This window comes from Typopeltis vanoorti, chromosome 5 (assembly GCF_054136105.1).
Source record: "Typopeltis vanoorti isolate ZY-2024b chromosome 5, IOZ_Tvanoo_1.0, whole genome shotgun sequence".
NCBI lineage: Eukaryota > Metazoa > Arthropoda > Arachnida > Uropygi > Thelyphonidae > Typopeltis > Typopeltis vanoorti.
In genome coordinates this window covers 89,108,165-89,130,521 of record NC_143553.1, presented here as the reverse complement: position 1 = coordinate 89,130,521, position 22,357 = coordinate 89,108,165, and the positions used below count along the sequence as shown (strand labels likewise).

General features: G+C 38.3%; 1 protein-coding gene across 1 annotated transcript in view; it reads left to right on the top strand.

Moving 5' to 3' along the window:
- LOC150106633 (cGMP-dependent 3',5'-cyclic phosphodiesterase-like) overlaps positions 1–22,357 on the top strand; it is a 302,619-nt gene that overhangs the window by 105,433 nt on the left and 174,829 nt on the right. Inside the window, exons 11-13 of the mRNA XM_090393446.1 lie at positions 25–137; positions 10,950–11,027; positions 15,173–15,295. Of these exons, the coding sequence (XP_090249572.1) occupies positions 25–137; positions 10,950–11,027; positions 15,173–15,295 (314 nt within the window). The remainder of the gene's footprint in view (positions 1–24; positions 138–10,949; positions 11,028–15,172; positions 15,296–22,357) is intronic.

Sequence of the window (22,357 nt, the reverse complement as noted above, 5' to 3'; positions counted from 1 at the left end):
AGTTCTGATTACTTCTGTTTTCAGGTGTAATAGGAGTAGCAGAATTGTGCAATAAGATTAATGGTCATTCATTTACATATTTTGATGAAGAATTAGCTAGTGCCTTTTCAATATACTGTGCGATCAGCATCATGCATGTAAGTAAATTCAGACATTGCATAAAGATTATATTTTCATTAAAATATTTCTAAGTATGATTTTTCTTTTAATTTTGAGCATGCCCACCAAAGAGAAATAAACCCAAAGATAAATAATAATATATAGTAATGGCTTTTTTAATTCAATACAGGATTCTGAATGCTTCTGCCCTCATAGGCTGAGTGGATAGCTTATATACTCTCCAACCAACAGGTAACAGTTATTGAATCCCACTGTGGTTTTGAATATTTGGAATGTCTTTAAGTGGCAGGTGAATTTCATTGTGTCATGTGAGTTAGTTTATCATTCCACCTTGATTGTTTCAGTGAAACAATTTTATCTCCTCTATTTTTGTTACTCCAGACATTTGTAAATGAACACAGCAATTTACTTTTATCTATAATCAGTCTTACCCAAGTCAGTTGTTTGTTGTGGTTTTCCTACCACATCTATCTTTAACCACTCATTCTCAGCTATGCCACTTGCATCCTGATCTATTTTATTTCTATGCTGATCATCACCATACATACCTTTTGCTACTGCTTCCAACATCCACTCTCCTTATATCATGTCCTCCTGTTTCTCTGTCCTGCTTGCATTTCCATTCTATCTTCATCTCTCATTACTACTGTTTCTATTGCCAGGCACTTCAGTCTCTTCTGCTTTCAGTCTTGCGAATGAAGTCACATTCGCAAGACTGAAAGACTTTATGAACTGCTCATTAAGTATCACCACTATATCCTCTGCAACAGCTGTCTTTATACCATTTTACCCAATCATTGTCATGCTTCCATAATCATTCTTTTTTTTGCTGGTTACATATCGAAATAACTTCTTAGGATTCTTTTTGGCTTCATTAGCTAACTGCTGTTCATACCTCACTTTTGCTACCCTTACCAACCAAGTCATCTGTCTTGCCTGGTCTTTGTAATCCTCATATAATTGGTTATTACCACTTCTCTTATGCTGCCTTCATAATGCACTTTTTCTCTGCTTAATTGCATGTTTAATCTCTCTATTCATTCATTTCACACCTACCTTATTTAACCTTCTGACCCTTGGAATACAACTAGATATTGCTTCTACTAGATAGTTCTTGAAAATCCCCCAAGCTGCATTGATCTCTTTTTCAGCTGAGTCCTTATTCCATGTTACACCTGCAAACTGGTTCCTGAGCTCTTCATAAATCCCCTCCCCTGTAGTTCCACATATACCCCTTTCTCACAGAGGTCCTCACACTGCTGGCAACCACCCAGGTAATCACTTCATGGTCACTCTCACCAATTGATGGGTGATTAGACATTTCATTTATAATTACATCCTCTGATGAGATGATCAAATCCAAGACCCACAATCCTCATGTGCCCTCTGTTAACATACTGTCTGAGGTAGTTATCCCTCAATAATAATTGGAAGAATAGAATAGAAAAAAGGGAAAAGGAGGTAATGAATGATTCGAGAATAGCAGGTGTATGCAAATTCCATTGTTAGAGGATTGGTTCATCATAGAGTCCATAAGGTCTGCTTTCCAGGAGGGAGAATGAGCAAGATAATTCATGCTGTCGACATGAGGAGGAAATGAGCATCAGAATTTTTGGTGGTTATGAGGACAAATTATTTAAGTGTAAATAAGGAGGTGAATATAAAGAGGTTATTAAGGAGAGTGAAAGATAACAATAGAGTGGGAAAGGTTATCAGTATGTTGCTGAGGTATGATAATAATGAAATGGAGACCAGAATCATGAATGGTATGCTGGTAAAGTGGTGTGAGAAGGGAGAGCAGTTTGTGGATGTATAGCCTGTATTTGAGGGAAGAATGAAATTATATAGATGTGACGGATTGCATTTGAATGGCTTTGGAAGGAGTGAACTAACGAAACTGTTGAAGTGTGTGCGTGCATGCATGCATGTATGTCTGAGTGATGCAAGTAAGAGATCAGAAGTAAAAGGTGAAAGATCAGGAGAATGGAGCAATATCCAGGAAAGGAAAGTCACTAGTGGTGTGCCTTAGGGGTCTGTTTTAGGGCCATTACTGTTTAATTTGTGTATTAATGATATTGGCAAAGATATGGATGGAGATATTCAGTTGTTTGAAGATGATCCAAAGTTTGGATAAACATGAAGAGTAGAGATGTTGTGGCCTTACAAGAAGACTTGAATAAATTGAGTGATTGGGCATGGGAATGGCAATGGGAATGTGTGTTCAATGTTGCAAAATGTAAGGTTTTAAAATTTGGGAAACAAAGATGGGATGTAGAATTTATGCTTGGTGGGGATATATTTTTGGAGGTGGAGGAAATAAGAGATCTGGGGTGATAGTGGATAAGGATCTGAAATTTAGGGGACACATTGCCAGAATTGTGAAGACAACACAAAGATTTCTGGGAATGATGCAGAGGACACTGGCTTGTAGTAGTAGGGAGATTCTTGTTCCATTGTACTGGCTTGTAGTAGTAGGGAGATTCTTGTTCCATTGTATAAGGCTTTGATTAGGTCACACATGGATTACTGTGCCCAGATTTAGTCACCTGGTTTTCAGGACAAATAGATGTTGGAAAGGGTCCAGAGGCAATTGACTAAGATAGGTTCTGACCTCTGGAATGTTGTATATGAGGAAAGATTGAGAAGATGCAATTTACAGAGTCTGGTGGATAAGAGGAAGAGGGGAGATATGATAGAGACCTACAAATTAGTAAGGGGTTGTTATAGGATCAATGTTGGAGATGTTCTACAGAAAACAGTGGGAGATCAAGGAAGAACCAGAGGTCATCCCTGGAAACTGTATAAAGAGGGGTGTGAGCAGGAGAGAGAGAGAAACAGACAGGTTTTTTTTTTTTTTGCATGCAGAGTTGCGATTGATTGGAATGCTTTGTCTGAGACTGCGGTGTCTTCAGAGAATTTGAGTGTGTTTAAAGCACAGTATGATGAGCTGTGTGTATGTGTATGATAATAGGACCTCCTAGATGAGTCTTTGACTCCATGGGGTGATAATAATAATAATTCTATTCTTTTCACTCTTTCATTTATTTCCATTAAATATCTAAAATCACATGCATATTCCTCATCTATTTTTCATTTTGAATAACTCTTTCTTCAAGTCTTGCATTCCAGCAATTTCACTCTATCACTCGCTATCTCTTGTTCTGCTGCATCTTACTTCCATTTCCTCATTCATGCTCCTTTTGCTCCCATATCACTTGCTTTTGCTTCTTCATTCTTGCCTTCTTTCACTCCCTTATTCTCACTAGCATTCCTTTTGTTTCTGTTTCTTTTATTTCCACTAACTTTCTTTCCTTTAGTCTACTTTTCATTCATTAATTTGTAGTCTAACTAAACGTTGCACTTTCTACAAATCCATACCTTCACTCATCTGCTATTCATTCTCACCACAATCGCATCTTTCACATCTCATCATGCATACATGTTGCACTCCCAACATTGAATCATTTTCGAAAATTCTATGTCATTAACAGCATTTTGATCTTCACACCACTCAATATGTTGATCTGGTTTGTACTGCTATTGGGTTCTATTCAAGGCAAGATTTAAAAATTCAATAAAAAGACGTCAGTAACAAATGCACAAGGCTAATAATCATGCAGGCACACTAAGTTATCAAAAATAAGCAATAGCTAAAATGCAAGCAATATTGCCAATTATTACACAAAATGGCACTTATATATATTCATTTTTAATATAAACCTTTTTTTGGCTTGGTTCTATTATACGTTAAAGATACCAAGAAATTACCATATTTTTTCATGTATAAGACGAACCCTACTTTTTCGAACCCAAAATTAAGAAATTGATATTTTAAACATAAAACAGAACACATAAATATTTTTTAAATATTTAAAGTAAATTTAGTAATTAGTAATATTTTAAAGATATACACTATGATGCATTTTTAGGGATTCATTTGAGATGCATTTTTTGGGCTAACTTGGTTCGTGTTCTCATGGCCAGCCCTTCTCTTCTCATGAAGTTGAAGTACCATTTTGCCTTTCCTGTGAAATCAACAATGTTCACTTCTCTTGCAAACCTTTTTGCCTCATATTGAATAAGCTTGGTTGACACACATATCCCACTCTGGTGCAGCTCCATAAACCAAGTCTAAGCATCTGCTCCAAGTTTGATCATTTTACTGGTTTTCCTCTTAAGGGCCTCTTCTTTGTTGGCATCTTGAGTAGTTGTTCTTCCTGTTTTCTCCACTGTCTAATTATACACTCAGTGGGAGGAGGTCCAAACCCGTCTCTCTGGAGCTTTATTTCCATGTTCTTTTGCATAATTGATGACTTTTAACTTGAATATTTTGAAGAATATGACAATCGTTTTTTATTTTCAGACTTTTATGGACTAGTGCTCAAAATATTGTTAATGCATTAACTTATCCCCCCAATGAGTTGCAGACGTATGAATGCTTTTAGAGTTCCGATTGGTTTATTCAGAAGGCAGTTTTGCCACGGCATCTGCAGGTCTCTCAACTAGTTCCCCCCCCCCCCCCCCCCCAACCCGTGTATAAGACAACCCAATTTTTGGTCTAAAAATTTTAGAAAAAAGTATTGTCTTATACACGGAAAAAAAACAGTATATACTTGGTTTAATCCTTTACCCAAGGAAGCAAAAACAATGTTTTGCATGTTTTTATTAATAAGGTCTATCACCTTTTAGCTACTTGTATATGATATATATATATATATCATTTTTGCATTACTTCAACCTTAGTATCTCTCTACTGGGTCTGGTTCCCACTGATGAGACCTCAATAAAGGTAAACTGGTCTGGGTAGTAGCCCTTCCCATTATGCATAGCATATTTACACTTCTGAAAGGGTGTGTTTTGTGTTATGGGATACATACTAAGGCAAGTGATGCGAGGTCATTAGCCTCTATATACAAAGTAGTTCAGACGTAAATATATTTCACTTGCAAAACATTGTTTTTGCTTCCTTGGGTAAAAGATTAAACCAGGTATATAATTTCTTATTATCTTTAACATATAATAGAACTGAGGTTAAAAAAAAACAAAAAAACTTTCAACATCTTTCTCTCATTTCAACATCTTCTATTAATAAGGTCTAGCACCTTTTTGCTACTTGTATGTGAGAATATATACGTCTTCTGCATTACTTCAACCTTAGTATCTCTCTCTCTCCTTGGTCTGGCTCCACTGATGAGACCTCAATAAAGGTTGACACAGCCTGGATATTGAACCTTCCTATTATGCATAGCATCTTGACACGTCCAAAAGGGTGTGCGTACTTTGCATTATGGGATACATACTAAGGCAAGTGATGTGAAGTCATTACTGTCTATATATAAGTAGTTCAGACGTGAATATATTAAATGTGCAAAACATTGTTTTTGCTTTTTTGGATAAAGGATTATTGTCTTGGTAGTATCTTTAATATTTTTTTGCGTAAATTGCATTATTTATTCTGCATACTTTATAAACTAAGTTGTCATTGTTACTTTTTAAGGATAAGTAATTTGAATTTTTGTATTCAAATTACTTATCCTTTTAATAACAATCATTGATTGATTGTTATTAAAAGGTGATTACTATTTCATTGCCAGCCTCTGTCAATATGTAGTATTAGTTACACAATACATAGAATAAATCAAATGAAGTTAAAATATAAATTATATATTTAGTTTAATCCTTTATGCAAGTGTAAGCCAACAAAGTTTCCACCTGATGTATCTTCAAGACTGGGGCAACTGGTGGTAAAGGTGGTATAAGTTCTCATCACTTGCCTTAGTATCACCCATAATGCAAAGCACATCTACTTGTGGACATGTATAATGATATGCATTAAGGGAAGGGTCACTACCCAGACCGGTTTCGACCTTTATTGAGGTCTCATCAGTGGGAGACAGACTAAGTGGTGATGATACCAAAGTGGAAGTAATGGAGAAATGATATTTACCTATACGCAAGGAGATTATTATTATTTAGGCCTCCAAGGAGTCAAGACTCATCGCAGGAGGTCCTTCCTAGGAAACACAGTCTATTAAGACTCATCGTGGGAGGTCCCTCCTAGGAAACACAGTCTATCATACCGCTCCTTAAACTCATTGACTGTTCTTGCTCTCTCACCACCCTCCATGCAAAGAAACCACTCCTCACCCTCTTTCTCAGTTTCCTTTCGTAACTTCCAGGGATGGCCCCTTGTCATCACTCCTTCCTGCTGTTCAACCAAGCGAAAGAACTCCCCATTGTCAACCCTGTAACCACCGCTCAACAGTTTAAAAGTATCAATCATATCACCTCTCCTTCTTCTATCCACCAAACTCTGCACATTCCCTCAGCCAATCCTCATAACTAACATTGTACAGCCCTGAAACCATCTTTGTTATCTGCCTTTGTACCCTTGCCACAGTTAATTTATCCCCTTCAAATCCTGGGGACCGAATCTGAGAACAATAGTCTAAGTATGGTCTGATCAGGATCTTATACAACAGAATGATAACTCTTTTATCTCTGCAGGTCAGCGTCCTTCTCATTATATCAGCAATCCTCTGTGTTACCTTCACCACCTTTGCAATATGTCCCCTGAATTTCAGGTTTCTATCAATCATCAACCTCAGATCTCTTGTCTCCCCTACTTTCTCCAGAATAACTCCTCCGATAGAATATGCAGCGTCCCATCGATGTGTCCCAAACCTCAAGACCTTACATTTTGCTGCATTAAACTGACCCCCCCCCCAGTCATTTGCCCATCCGTCTAGCTTATTCAAATCCTCCTGCAGGACTACCACATCTGCACTATTACTAATCACCCTTCCCAGCTTCACATCATTCGCAAACAACTTAATATCCCCCCAATCCACTGACAATGTCATTGATATAAAGGTTAAACAATATAGATCCCAGAATACTGGGACCAGTGGGGTCCCACAGGCTCCTTGAAACTGTCCCACCATACACAAATCATCTGGCTCCTTGAAACTGTCCCACCATACACAACTCTCAGATACCTATCGGACAGCCAATCCTGAATCCAGTCGACCAACCTGACATCCAGACCCATGTGCTTAAACTTAAATATCAGCTTATCATGTAGCACCCTGTCAAGTGCCTTCGCTAAGTCTAAGAAAATGGCAGTATATGCTTTTCCCTTATCTACTGCTCTCGTAACTTTATTATAAAAGACTAGTATATTACTAAAACAAGAGCACTCTTCACAAATTCATGTTGACTTTACCCTCATCTGCCCAATGTTGTATACGGTCCCTAACTAATTTCTCCGAGATCTTAACAGCTACTGATGACACACAACCTGACCTATAATTAGACACTTCCAGTCTGCTACCGCCCTTATGCAATGCCACTGTCTTACCTTCCTTCCATTCCCTGGCACTTTCCCATAGCCAGACTCATTGAAAAGCCAGGTCAAAGGAACTGTCTGTTCTTTAGCATATTCTCTCAAAACTCATTATGAAATACCATCAAGTCCCACAGCTTTACTGACATCCAGAGTACTCAGTATTTGGAACACGCTCTCCTCCTGCACCTCTAAACCTCGAACCTGCCCTATCCCTCTAGTATTAAAATTTACTCCTCCAGGATGAAATACTCCAATAAAGTGTTCATTGAACAATTCCACGGTGTCCTCTGCATCAGACTCTATTCCCATTTTTATCCTACAATGTCATTCTAACACAATCATTTCTCCTCCTACTGGCCAAATAGCTAAAAAAATTCCCTAGGATTTTTTTTGAATCTTAGGGCCAATCTCTTTTCATATTCCAGTTTCACCTTCCTTACAATACTAGTCACTCTTCTGGCCTGTGTCTTATACTCTTCATGCATCTTCTCTTCACATGTCTCCTTATATCTCTTCCACAGCCTCTTTTTCACATGCAATTCCTGTTTAATATTATTTGTCATCTACTTTACTCCAAATTGTGTCCTCTTGTTCACTCGTGGTATACAACTTACCATTGCTGCTAACAAATATTCTTTCATAATTTCCAATGCACTAATGATATCCCGGCCTTCCAATTCCTCTCTCCATGAAACTTCCCCAAGTTGATTTCTAAGACTATTATAATCACCTGCCTTGTAATTCCACATATGTTCTCGTCTCTTTGATATTCCTGCATGTCTATTCATCTTCCAAGTCAAAACTACATGGTCACTCTATCCAACTGGTGAGAGAGATGTCATTTCAGTTATTATCAACTCTTATGATGCTATGACCAAATCCAAAACTATTGAACCTCTTGTTCCCTCTATTACATGTTGCCTAACACATTTGTCCCTCAATAATTCTAGAAATTCCATTCCCTTATTGCTACATGCATCTTCCTCTCCCCAGTTTATACTACTGTAGTTAAAATCTCCCAGAGCAATCATTATTCTTGCACTTGCCAAGCTCAACTGTCTAAACATCTCCTGGTCCCCACTCTCTGTGCTCCTTGGTTTGTAGCAACATCCCACTAAATATCCCATCCTGCCCATCTCTACTTCACACCATATGCTTTCAAAATCATTAGTGTCACTGCCTTCCAAAGCCACCACTCTTAGAGGATCTCTACCATGCAAAGCACATGTCCTTGCAGACATGTATAATGCTATGCATTGAGGGAAGGGCCACTATCCAGACCGGTTTCGATCTTTATTGAGGTCTTGTCAGTGGGAGGCAGACCCAGAGGTCGTGACACTAAGGCAGAAGCAATAGAGAGGTCATATTTACCTATAGTGGCCCTTCCCTAAATGCATAACATTATACATCTCCACAAGGACATGTGCTTTTCATGGTGGGAGATACTGAGACAAGAGTGATGAGAGCTTGGTCCACCTTTGCTCCGAGTTTCCAACAGTTGCACCACCTTGTTACAGTCCTGAAGATATTTTCAGGCGCAAACTTTGTTTGCACACACTTAGATAAAGGATTAAACTAAATTTATTATAGTTTGACCAAGTGCAAAATAAATTTCCAATACATATATTTGAAAATTTTTTGATAGTTGTATTGTGTAACTAAGAGTTAATTTTTTAAAGTCCAACTGATGCAAATAGATAAGCAGCTCAGGGCACAGAACAGAAGATCTTGTCGGGGAACTAATTAAGCAGCATGTAGCTCCATATCTAGAGTACAGTGACTAACTGAATTTGTTTTGATTTTTAATTAATAACTTCCCCACATCTTGGAAAAAGCTTACATGAGAACTTATACCACCTTTACCACAAGTTGCCCCAGTCCTTAAGTTACTTCAGGCACAAGCATTGTTTGTGCCTGAAGCAAACCCTTTTTACCTTACTAGCCTATGTGAATTTGGCTGGTAGGGTAAGGATTCATGGGATTCTCTGGAAACATTTAATACCTTATACAATAATTCAAGCTTGTTGAGTGAGATAAAGCATGATTGAAAAAATTAGATTTACCAGAATTTCCTCTAGTTAGAAAACTGATTATGCTTCTCTTTCTCAAATGATAAACATCAACCTTAATTACATTTTGGAGTTTGCCAAATTTCTTGCTTGAATTTTTTTTTATGTGGCTTCAACCCACAAAATGTTTTTTTTTTTTGTAAATCTATAGTACATTCATACCAGGAGTGGGCTAAGAATTTTTAAAATTAATTATATTTTTTTTGTGTTTCTGTTTATATATAATCCAGAAACCCTGCTCTAGAAACCAAAATTGGAATTTTTTTTTTTCCCTTACCCACTTCAAACCTTTAAGTAAACTAATAGGTTGGCTCACACAGGATGAAATTCATCTCCCACCTAATTGACATTCACAAACATCCATGTCCACAGCTGTTGGCAGAAACCAGATATGCCAAACACTCAGCCAACCAGGCTGAAAAACTGTGAAGACTGAAAAGGCTGCAGAAATTAGATGAGAAGATCGTATGAATTACATCAGGTTTCTTCAGTCTATTTCAAATTAACTTATTCTGTATACTCTTTGGTATTTGATGATATTGCAAGAGGCTCCCAGAAAAGAATTGGTTATGGTTCACTAAACAGATTTTAATTATTCTTTTTAATAATTACTTTGTTGGTCATTACAGATTCTGTATAGATACTGTAATTGTAACATAACAAATTTAATTTAATCCTTTATCCAAGTGTGAGCAAACAAAGTTGCATCTGAAAGTATCTTCAGGACTGGGGAAAGGTGGTACAACACTAGGGCAACTCGTTGCAAAGGTGGGGCAAGCTACCAACACTCCTGTCTCAGTATCTCCTATATATAATGCAAAACACATCTCCTTGCAGATCTGTCTAATGTTATGCATTAAGGGAAGGGCCGCTACCCAGACTAGTTTCGACCTTTATTGAGGTCTCTTCAGTGGGAGCCAAAGCCAAGTTGAGATACCAGGCAGAAGCATTAGCAGGTCATCTCTACCTATAGTAGTTGCCAAATGGTGTGCCACCCTTTTTTAATAAATTACTCTGGATTTAGAGAAAGATGTTGAAAGTTTATTTTTCACTTGGTTAGAGTATAACAAATTTAGTTTAATCCTTTATCCAAGTGTGAGCAAACAAAGTTTGCGCCTGAACATTAGACAGATCCGCAAGGAGATGTGTTTTGCATTATAGGAGATACTGAGACAGGAGTGTTGGTAGCTTTCCCCACCTTTGCAACGAGTTGTCCTAGTGTTGTACCACCTTACCCCAGTCCTGAAGATACTTTCAGGCGCAAACTTTGTTTGCTCACACTTGGATAAAGGATTAAACTAAATTTGTTATACTATAACCAAGTGAAAAATAAACTTTCAACATACTGTGATTGATTTATATCAAAATTATGTTGCTAAAAATTATTTCATAATCATATTTTGTCTTTTCAGTCACTTATGTGGAAAAAGGTTAGAGATGCTCAGCATAGAAGTAAATTGTCCAACGAACTTATGATGTATCATATGCAGGTACAGAAAAACAATCATTTACTATTTAACACATTATAATTTGAAAAGTAACTGTTCAGAACTATAGCCTTAGACCATAGATTATAATATTACAAGTGTGTGCTGAAAAGTAATGCTTCCTTTTTTTTGTATTGACAGCATATATTTGTTAAAACATAATGGGTGTTGTCCTTGAACTGTATGTAATTCTACACAGTTACTTATGAATACTTTATTGTTTCCTCTCCCTTTCCATGCACATACATGAAAAGGGAGAGGTTATTACTAGAAAGGGTGATTTATGAGTCTTTTATGATAAAAATGAGTATTTAGTTAAAGGAATTGCCTCTTCTCTACTATTGTTGTTTTATCCTCTGATATGAATTGGTGTTTCTCAAATTTACCTACAGTTCCGGGAAGAGATAGAGGTCAACTAGAGCCAAGTGTAGGAATGACAGGTTGCTCATAACAGTGAAAGTAAGGCAGTAAATCTTTGCAGTTGTTTTATGTGAGACTGCATTGTTGTGTTTGAACTAGAAAAACCATTGTACATAAGGGTGAATTCTTTTAGTTTTCATTTTTTGTGCTACAGACATAATCTTCTCACCCATTCAGTTTTCATTGCTATAGGCCACACACTACTATGCACAGATTAGGTCACCTCATTTTCAAAAGAATGAAGAGATGTTGGAAAGGGTCTAGAGGCAACTGACTAAGGTAGTTTCTGATCTCTGAAATGTTGAATATGAAGAAAAGTTGAGAAGATGCAATCTACAGAGTCTAGTGGATAGGAGGAAAGGGGTGATATGATAGAGATCTACAAGTTAGTAAGGAGTTGTTATAGGATCAATGTTGAAGAGGTTTTACAGAAAATGGTGAGAGATCAGGGGAGAACAAGAGGAGCTGTATAAGGAAGGTGTAAACAAGGGAGTGAGAAGCAGGGGTTTTTTTTTTGCATGGAGAGTTGTGAATGATTGGAATGCCTTGCCTGAGAGTGTGATGTCTGCAGAGAATTTGAATATGTTTAAGGCATGGTATGATGAGCTGTGTATATATATTAACAAAAGGACCTCCTAGATGAATCTTTGACTCCATGGGGGTCTTAGGGTAATAATAATTCAGAGACAAAGGCAGAACTGTGAAATTACACACTGAAGTGTGCGTCTAGCAAAAAAATAAATAAAAATTAAATTAATTACATTAAATAAAAATAATAAATAAAAATAAAATATTAGCATTAAAAAATCTGCAGAAATAAAATTATGCACATGCATGCAGATACATGAAAATGGAGAGGAAACAAAGAAAACTCTTAAACGATGTTTTTTTGTCATTGTTATTGCCAGAAAAATTATTATTATGGGACACATCACAGGAGGACTCTCTGCTACACATTGGTAGGAATATAAAAGTTATTCCTATAAGAAAAATTAATTGGATTGAAACAAGGTCATTTCTAATTGGCGCTACTCAAGAATTATTTGACAAAGGTTAGACATGCATTCTGAAAAGAGGCATTATGGAGGCAGCGTAAGACGAGTGGCAATAATCAGTTGAATAAGGAGTACATAGAGCAGATGGGAGAAGGTGATTTCTTGGTTAGGATAGCACAAAGTGCAGTGTGAGCAGCAAATAGCTAATCAGGTAAAAAAAAAAAAAAAAAATTCCATAAGAGTTCCTTTGATATGTGGCCAGTAGAAGAAAGAATGATGATATTGTTGGTGAAATTAGTAGAATGATAACTACCGTGGAAGATATAGTTGAGATATTAAATGAGCATTTCATAAAAGTATTTCATCTTTATGACCATGGTATCATGTTGAGAGGTGGTTACAGGGTTGACACTGCGGAGTTCTTTCGCTTGGTTGAACAGCGGGAAGGAGTGATGACAAGAGGCCATCCCTGGAAGTTATGAAAGGAAACTGTTTGCAAGAGGGTGAGGAGTGGTTTCTTTGCATGGAGGGTGGTTGAACCATGGGCTGCATTGCCTGATGGAGTGGTGAGAGCGAGAACGGTAAATGAGTTTAAGGAGTAGTATAATAGACTTTGTTTTTCTGAGGGGGGGGGCTTCTGTCGATGAGTCTTGATTTTGTGTTTCTTAGGAAGGACCTCCCACAATGAGTCTTTTGACTCTGTGGAGGTCTAAATAATAATAATAATAATACAGAGCTTGAGTGCAGTGAGGGAGGAAAAGCAAGGACTGATGATGAGCAAGCAGGAGGTATACGAGGAATTGAAGGAATTGAGTAAATTTGAAGTTAAGGCAGTAGGACATAATGACATATCACCACTTTTTTTTGAGGGATTGTTGGTTAACAGCAGTTTAGATGTACTTATTTAACATTAGTCTTTTGGAAGTTACAAAGCCAAATCCAAAAGAGTGGAAAAGAGGGCTAAATGTTTTGCTTTATAAGGGAGCTGATTAGACTAAGGCTTCAAATTATGGGCCAGCCTGTGTCTCGAGTTGTATTAAAATGCTGGAGAGGTTATTAGTTGGTTGATAATTGTAGCTTTCTCTGTGATAAACAGCATTGGTTTGCTAAAGGTGGATTGTGCTTCAACAATTACTATAACATAGTTGATGGATGCATTGGACAAGAGAGGTGCGGATCCAGTGGTTTATTTAGATTTTGGAATGACTTTCGATAAATTTACACATAAACAAGTTGGTAATTAAACTTGGAATATATATGGAGTTGGATAATTGATTAGTGCATTGGATTGAAGATTGGCTATCTGAATATTGGCAAATTGTGTATGAAGGATCAATAGCCTGCAATAGAAAACTACCAGTGGTATGCCACATGGATTGATTTGGAAGCTCTTACTGTTTAATTAGGTAATGATATTGGGAAGGGTTTGAATGGGAATGAGCAGTTTTTTCTACTATGAGGAGAAGAAGAATAGATATTCTAGTTTCACAACAGGTGAATAGACTGGTTAAATAAGATGCAGAGGATGGCGATATATTACAGGAGGTGAAGTAGATAAGGGATTTCTAGGTTAAATGGCAGATAAGAACCTAAAATGTTAATGGCCACATTGTTAAAATTGTGAGGACATCAAAAGAGATTATGGCAACAGTGCAGCAGACATTAACATGTATAGGTAAGAAAGTTTTAGTTCCTTTGTATAAGGCCTTGATCATTATATGAATTACTGTGCAATAAGTTTGGTTATCTGGTTTTCAAAAAGATAAATATATATTGGAAAGGGATATAGAAACAATTGACCCAAGGTAGTTTCTGGGCTCTGAAATGCTGGGTGTGAAAAAAGTTTCAGGAAATGCATTTTGCAGAGTCTAGTAGATCATAAGAGGGAGAAAGAGGATACGATGGGGACTTAAGTAAGGAGTTTTTACCAGGTTAATGTGAATAGAAGAGGTTTTACAGGTAGAGGAAGAACAGGAGTCATTGCTAGAACATCTACACAGAGACTGTGATCAGAGAGCAGCAGTGGAGTTTGGAATGTATTACTTGATGATGTGGTAAGTGTGGAGATTGTGTGTAAGATTAAGTCAGAGGATGAGTCTCAATAGATCACAGCATGGTGGCTGCTCTTCTAAGCACAACACCCAGACCAGTATCTAGGTCATCTGTGGATGATTTGGTGCCTGCACATCACACCTGAATGGTGTGCCATAGGAAGCAGCGGCCACATAGCCTCAACAGCTGCCTTGATGCTTCCGTTGTAGTGGCCTCATCACCAGAGCGATCGCACTGTAACAATATGAAAGCAACTCCAGCTAGCATTGCTTTTAACTCCATGGGAGGACCCAGTATTATACACACATAGCTCATCGAAATAATAATATATAAATGTCTGCTAATTGTTAATCTGATGTTTTACTTTTATTAGTAATGGAGCAGGATTAATGGTTTTTATGACTGCATAGCTAAAGTGATATTACTAGTACATTAATTTGGTTGACTTTTTATTATGTTATTATTTTTTTATCCTTTTTTTTTTTTCAACCTTAAACTCATAAACGATTCATAGAGACATTAATTTTAACAGCTAAAAATTAATGACAAGTTTATTTTAGAATTCATTGCTGTCATTATTACTTTTTAATGTATTTCTTGGAAAAATTTTTCACACAATTTATTTTACCTAGGTGTATGAATTTATCTCTTGTGTGCTCAAGTGCTGCAATTGTATTTTAGGTACCATGTGAAGAAGTATTAAAATTAACACATGTTGTTGTCCCTCCTCCAGAATATTTTCATGATGATTTTTCTTGTTTTCACTACACACCTCGCTCAATACCTGAAATGGAAACACCATTGGTGAGTTGTTTTTTTTAATGCAATAAGGTTTATTAATAGTGAATTGTTAGTTATAGGTATCGATAAGAAAAAATTGGTTTGAAAAAAGATAAAAACTAAATAAAATTACATATTGTCCATTCATCCAAAACATATGCTTTTCATCACAAATATAATTTTGCACTTTTCTCTGTTTTGATTTCAAACAATGCTTCTACTATAAAAATAAAAAAAAAATTAAAAAAAAAATGTACTTACATTTTGTATTCAAATTAAAAAGCATCTTTACTCAGGATTTCATTTTCATTGAAGTTATATTTTAGCTTTTTGAAAAAAAAAAAAAAAAAAACTACAAGAATTACAGTGAGAATGAACATTGATTTAATAACTAAATTATATTAAACACAATTTGAAACATAATGAAATTATGCTCGAGTTGTTGAATGACATAATTATTATAACACAAAGAAATTTCACTAAGTATAGTATCATGAGTCGGGAAGAACAAAGAAATAAATATTTACAAATATGTCGTATATAAATTCCTGATATGTATACTACTCAAAGGATGTAAAAGATGCTGTGATAGTACTACATGAAAAGTTTATATTATTACTCACTTCCATCAGCAATGTTCCTCCAAATTAGTCTGTCAAGACTCCAATATTGTTGGATCTTATATTTCACTCTTCTAAGGAGCTTCTGACTTCATCAGTCCACCTAGGTTTTGGTCTTCCTCTGGGTCTTATTCCTGGTATATTATTGTTGTTATTATTATTATGCAGGTTAATATAACAGAAAGATATTACCATGCCTTACTTCATGTAATATATATCTGTTATATTATTCTGTAGACTGGTCCCTCCTCTTCTTTCTTTGCTTCTTTCTCCTCTCCTTGCTCCTTCCCCCTGATGCTATTAGAGTATTTGAGGGCAAGGGGTGAGTCTTTCCTATCTTGCTAAGTCATTTTGTCTTATGCAGCTACCGAAGGAGGCAAGCTGGCCTCAATAGGTGCCGGTCCCAAGCCCGGATAAATGCGAGGGTTGATGTCAGGAAGGGCATCCGGTCGGAAAACTTCAGTGCCAACTCAAACTATGATTATGAGTCGAAGAGAAAATGATATAAGGGCTAGGGCGTACCCCTTAAGCGACGCGCAGCCACATCGCCCTACAGCTGTGAGAAGTGGACGAGGCTACCGCATCAAGGGCGGGTGCGGTTAAAGAAGTGAGCCGAGCAGGTGGAGAGGATGTTGCGAGTGGGAACACTGAATGTTGGAAGCATGACTGGAAGGGGAAGAGAGGTGGCAGACATGAGGAAGAGCAAGTTGGACATTTTATGTGTGCAGGAGACAAGGTGGAAAGGGGGGAAAGGCAAAAGAACTGGGAGATGGATATAAATTGTTCTACTCTGGAGCGAATAACGAGGGAAGAAATGGTGTAGGAATTGTGGTGTGTGGCAGAATGAAGGGTGAAGTACTGGACGTGGGTAGAAGGAACGACAGGATCATGCGAATGAAATTGGGTCTTGGAGAAGAGCGGGTGGTCGTATTATGTGTATATGCCCCGCAAGATGGTTGTACAGCAGAGGAAAAAGATGTGTTCTGGAACGTGTTAGATGAAGAAATGAGGGAATTGGAAGAAAATGAGATGGTGATTGTCGGAGGAGACTTGAACGGGCACATAGGAAGACAGAATAGAGACTGTGAAAGGGTGCATGGTGGCCACGGAGTGGGAATGATGAACCAGGAAGGAGAGAGGGTTGTGGACTTTGCAGTAGCGTTTGATCTGGTAATTGTGAACTCGTTTTTCTTCAAGAGGGAAGAACATTTGATAACATTTAGTAGTGGTAACAACAGCTCACAAATTGACTACATTTTGACTAGAAGAAAACATCTTAAGGTTGTGACAAATTGTAAAGTAATTCCAACAGATCAAGTAGCACAACAACACCGACTGCTGTGCGCATACTTTAAAATAAGGTCGAAGATAAGAACTTCTGGTTGACATGGGATGAAAACAATTAAGTGGTTTCGCTTAAAAGAGGAGAGTGTGAGGAATCGTTTTAGGGAGAGAGTGTTAGAGAGGATTTCGGATGGACTGGAAAGTGTACAAGATTGGTGGAAACATAATTCAAAAGTAATCCTGAGCTGTGCAATCGAGGTGCTTGGTTAGACATCTGGAAAGATTAGAGAGCAGAAGGAGGGTTGGTGGTGGAATAATGATGTACAAGTGGCAGTGACAGCTAAGAGGAAGGCAAAGCAGAAGTGGGATGAGTCAAGAGTGGAAGAGGACAGAGAGGTGTACAAAGAGAGAAAGCAAGAAGCCAAGAGAGTTGTGGCACAGGCGAAGGCCATGGCATATCAAGATCTGTATGATCAATTAGGAACAAAGGAAGGACAGAGAAAAATTTATCAACTAGCGAAATGTAGAAATAAAGCAGCTAAGGACATCTTACGTGTGAGGCAGATCAAAGATGCTGAAGGAAGAGTATTATGGAGGGATGTGGACATAAGAAACAGATGGAAAATATACTTTGAGGGACTTTTGAATGAGGAAAATGCAAGGACTCACAGAGGAGATGGGCAGCCTTCTGAGGGGATGGTGCAGAACATCAGTAGAATGGAAGTGACGGAGGCAATGAAGAGGATGAGGAATGGAAAAGCGGTGGGCCCCGACAGAATTCCAGTGGAGGCATGGAAGGCACTGGGGGAAGAGGGAATTGACCTGCTTTGGGACCTGTTCATGAAAGTTTGCCAACAGGAAAATATATCCGAGGAATGGAGGGAGAGTACTCTTGTTCCCATCTACAAGGGTAAAGGGGATGCACAAGACTAAAAATTAGGGAGAGTACTCTTGTTCCCATCTACAAGGGTAAAGGGGATGCACAAGACTAAAAATTACAGAGGAATAAAGTTGATGTCCCACACAATGAAGATCCTAGAAAGGGTTCTTGATGGTAGATTGAGGGAGGAGGTGGAGATTGCAAAGGAACAATTTGGATTCATGCCTGGTAGATCAACAACAGATGCTATCTTTGGATTACGACAGATGATTAAAAAATATCGAGAGAAACAAAGGGAGCTACATCTAGTATTTATTGATCTGGAGAAAGCATACGATAGAGTGCCAAGGCAAGAAGTCTGGAGGTGTCTGAGGGAGAAGAAGGTGCCGGAGAAATATGTCAGGTTGGTGCGGGAAATGTACAGAAATGTGAAGACACGTGTTCGGACCTGTTTGGGACAGACAGAAAGTTTTCAAGTAACAGTTGGCTTGCATCAAGGGTCAGAATTAAGTCCATTACTGTTTAATATTGTGATGGAGGTGGTAACAGAGGAGGTGAGAGAAGATGCACCTTGGACAATGTTGTATGCAGATGACGTCTTGCTGTGTGTAGATTCAAGAGAAGAAGCGGAAACTAAACTGGAAAGATGGAGAAAAGTACTGGAAGAGAGAGGTATGAGACTGAGCAGAAGTAAGACAGAGTATATGTGTTGCGCAGTGGGCGGTGGCCAGGAGACAGATCTGGAGCTGGAAGGAAATGTCGTCAGGAAGGTGAGAGACTTTAGATACTTAGGTTCAACAGTGGAAGAAGATGGAGGAGCTGAGAAGGAAGTTGGATGCAGGATACAAGCAGGTTGGAGGAACTGGAGGGAGATGGCTGGATAAGAGGGTGCCGATCAATCTGAAAGGCAAAATTTATAGGACAGTAGTGAGGCCAGCTATGACATATGCTATAGAAACTGTGGCCCTGAGGAAAAATAACATCAGCAGGATGGAAGTAGCAGAGATGAGAATGCTTAGGTGGATGTGCGGTGTGACCAGAAAGGATCATCTGAGAAATGACTATGTCAGGGGAACAGTGAAAGTTACGAACTTAGGAGCAAAAATACAGGAAGCAAGGTTGAGATGGTTTGGTCATGTGATGAGGAGGGAGGACGAATATGTGGGAAGAAGGGTCATGCAGATGGATGTGCAAGGAAGGCGGAGGCGTGGGCGGCCAAAGAAGAAATGGAGGGAGCTGGTAGAAGAGGACTTGAAGATGAAGAACTTGGATGTGGTGACAGCCCAAGACAGGAAGGTGTGGAGGAGACTCATAACAAACAGTGACCCCACTTAAGTGGGAGAAGCTGTAGAAGAAGATTTTTATTATGCAGGTATCTCAATGGAGTTGAAATACTCATTGTAGAAGATCCATTATTCACACAATACCTATCGTACATCTCCTTCAACTCATTCACTAATGAAGCACCCACAACCACTTCTGGCAACCAATTCCACCCATTCACTACTCTCTAAGCAAAAAAATCTGGTCCTAATCACACTCTTACACAATTTTTACTGGTTACCCCTTGTTTTCTCCCTTCCTGCCAAGTAATGAAAAGAGTCTTCAATATCAATCTTATAAAACTCCTTTAATAACTTAAATGCTTTTATCATGCCTCCTGGTTTTCACCTATTAGCTAATTTTTTGAATTAGCTAATAGGTGAAAGACTGTCAATCTATTCTCATAGGGAGCATTCCACAGACCTGCTAAAATCTTTACTTGCTTCTGGATCCTCTCCACAACATCTTCATATCCTGGAGTCCAGATCTGTATGCAGTAGTCCAGACGTGGCTTTATTAGAACTTTGTGTAGGTGAACAATAACTTCTCTTCCCTGCTCGTGTAGTGTATTCTTTAACAACCACATAATCTGATGTGCTGTTTTTGCTACCTTTGCAATGCCCTCTAAACTTCAACTCCATGTCCACAATCCCGACCCCCCCCCCACAAGTCCCTGGCCTCGTCACTTTCCTGTAGCTCAGTTCCATCAGTATAGTACACAGCTAGTGATCTCGTCTTTCCATCACCTTACTCTTGGTCACATTAAACTGGCAGTAATTTATCTTTGCCCATATTGCTAGTTAACTTAAGTCTTCCTGCAGAATCTCTGCATCACCTTCATTTGCCATCGCTCTTTGCTGTCTAGCATCATCAGCAAATAACTGAATATTTCCTGTATCTCTGATATACAAATTAAACAACAGAGAACCAAGTACTGAGTGCTGTGGTACACCACTGGTCACTTGCCTTCTCCTGGACTCATCTCTTCTATAGACCTTGGAAGTTTTTTCCCCACTTGGTTAGACTATAATAAATTTAGTTTAATCCTTTATCCAAGTGTAAGCAAACAAAATTTGCGCCCTGAAGTATCTTCAGGACTGAGGCAACTCTTGGTAAAGGTGGACCAAGCTCTCGTCACTCCTTGTCTCAGTATCTCCCATAATGCAAAGCACATCTCCTTGTGGAAATGTATAATGCTATGCATTAAGGGAAGGGTCACTACCCAGACCGGTTTCAACCTTTATTGAGGTCTCGTCAGTGGGAACCACACCCTGAAGTGGTGATACCAAGGCAAAAGCAGGGCTGGATGTAGACTTGCTGAGGCCCTAAGCTATACAAAACCCAGAGGCCCCCGTACTGTTTTAAATTACATCAGCTGATCTTTTTGTTTTTTTTTATTTGAGGCCCTGGCAGATTGCGAGGCCCTAAGCTGTAGCTTTTTTATCTTATACGTAAATCTGGCACTGGGCAGAAGCAACGGAGAAGTCATATTTACCTATACGAGTTGGCACAAGGTGTGCCACCTTATTATTAAATTACTTTGCATTTAGAGAAAGATGTTGGAAGTTTTTTTTCCACTTGGTTAGACTATAATAAATTTAGTTTAATCCTTTATCCAGGTGTAAGCAAACAAAGTTTGCGCCTGAAGTATCTTCAGGACTGAGGCAACTCGTGGTAAAGGCGGACCAAGCTATCATCACTCCTTGTCTCGGTAGCTCCCATAATGCAAAGCACATCTCCTTGTGGACATGTATAATGCTATGCATTAGGGGGAAGGATCACTACCCAGACCGGTTTCGACCTTTATTGAGGTCTCGTCAGTGGGAGCCAAAAGATACTTCAGGCGCAAACTTTGTTTGCTTACACTTGTATAAAGGAGTAAACTAAATTTATTATAGTCTAACCAAGTGGGAAAAAACTTCCAACATCTTTCTCTAAATCCAGAGTAATTTAATAATACACCTTTTGGCAGCTCGTATAGGTAAATATGACTTCTCCATTGCTTCTGCCATAGTATCACCACTTCTGGGTGTGGCTCCCACTGAAGAGACCTCAATTAAGGTCAAAACTGGTATGGATAGTGACCCCTCCCTTAATGCATAGCATTATACATGTCTGCAAGGAGATGTGCTTTGCATTATGGGAGATACTGAGATGAGGAGTGATGAGAGCTTGGTCCACCTTTACCACGAGTTGCCTCGGTCCTGAAGATACTTCAGGCGCAAACTTTGTTTGCTTATACTTGGATAAAGGATTAAACTGAATTTATTATCTTCTATAGACCACTCTTTGATATCTGTCCATCAACTATCCTCTAATCCAAATCACCAGATTCATGTCCACCTAATTTGCTCCAGTTTATGCAATAATACAGTTTTATGTGAAATCTTGTCGAATGCTTTCTGGGGGATACTGAGATGAGTCTAGCAATATCACTAAGTGGCCATTTCCCTTATCCAACTCCATTGTTACTTGATTATAAAAAGTAAGCATATTACTAAGGCAAGACCTACCTTTCACAAAACCGCACCAGTTTCTCCAGTATCTAAACGACCACTTCCCAGACACTGATTGGCCTATAATTTGCTACTTCTGTCTTGGTTGGTTGCTTTATGAAATGGGACTATTTTGTCCTCTTTCCATTCCATTGGCAACTTCCCGGTACTGAGGCTTAAATTAAACACCTTGTCAGAGGAGCTGATAATTCCCTTCCATATTCTTGTAATACATGGGCCCAAATACCCTCTAAACCTAAAACTGTGTATCTGAGTTTTTGTGTTTGTAAACTGAGTTTTTGCAATATTTTAAGCATCTTTATTTCTTGAACCTCTATTCTCCTATCAATGATTAGTGAATGCCATATCTGACACTGCAATGTCACCACCTAGATGTTACACCACTGCAAAACGTTCACTCGGTAATTCAACTATTTGGTTTCATTCTATTACCTTCCCACCATCTGCACTTTTTAAAGTCATT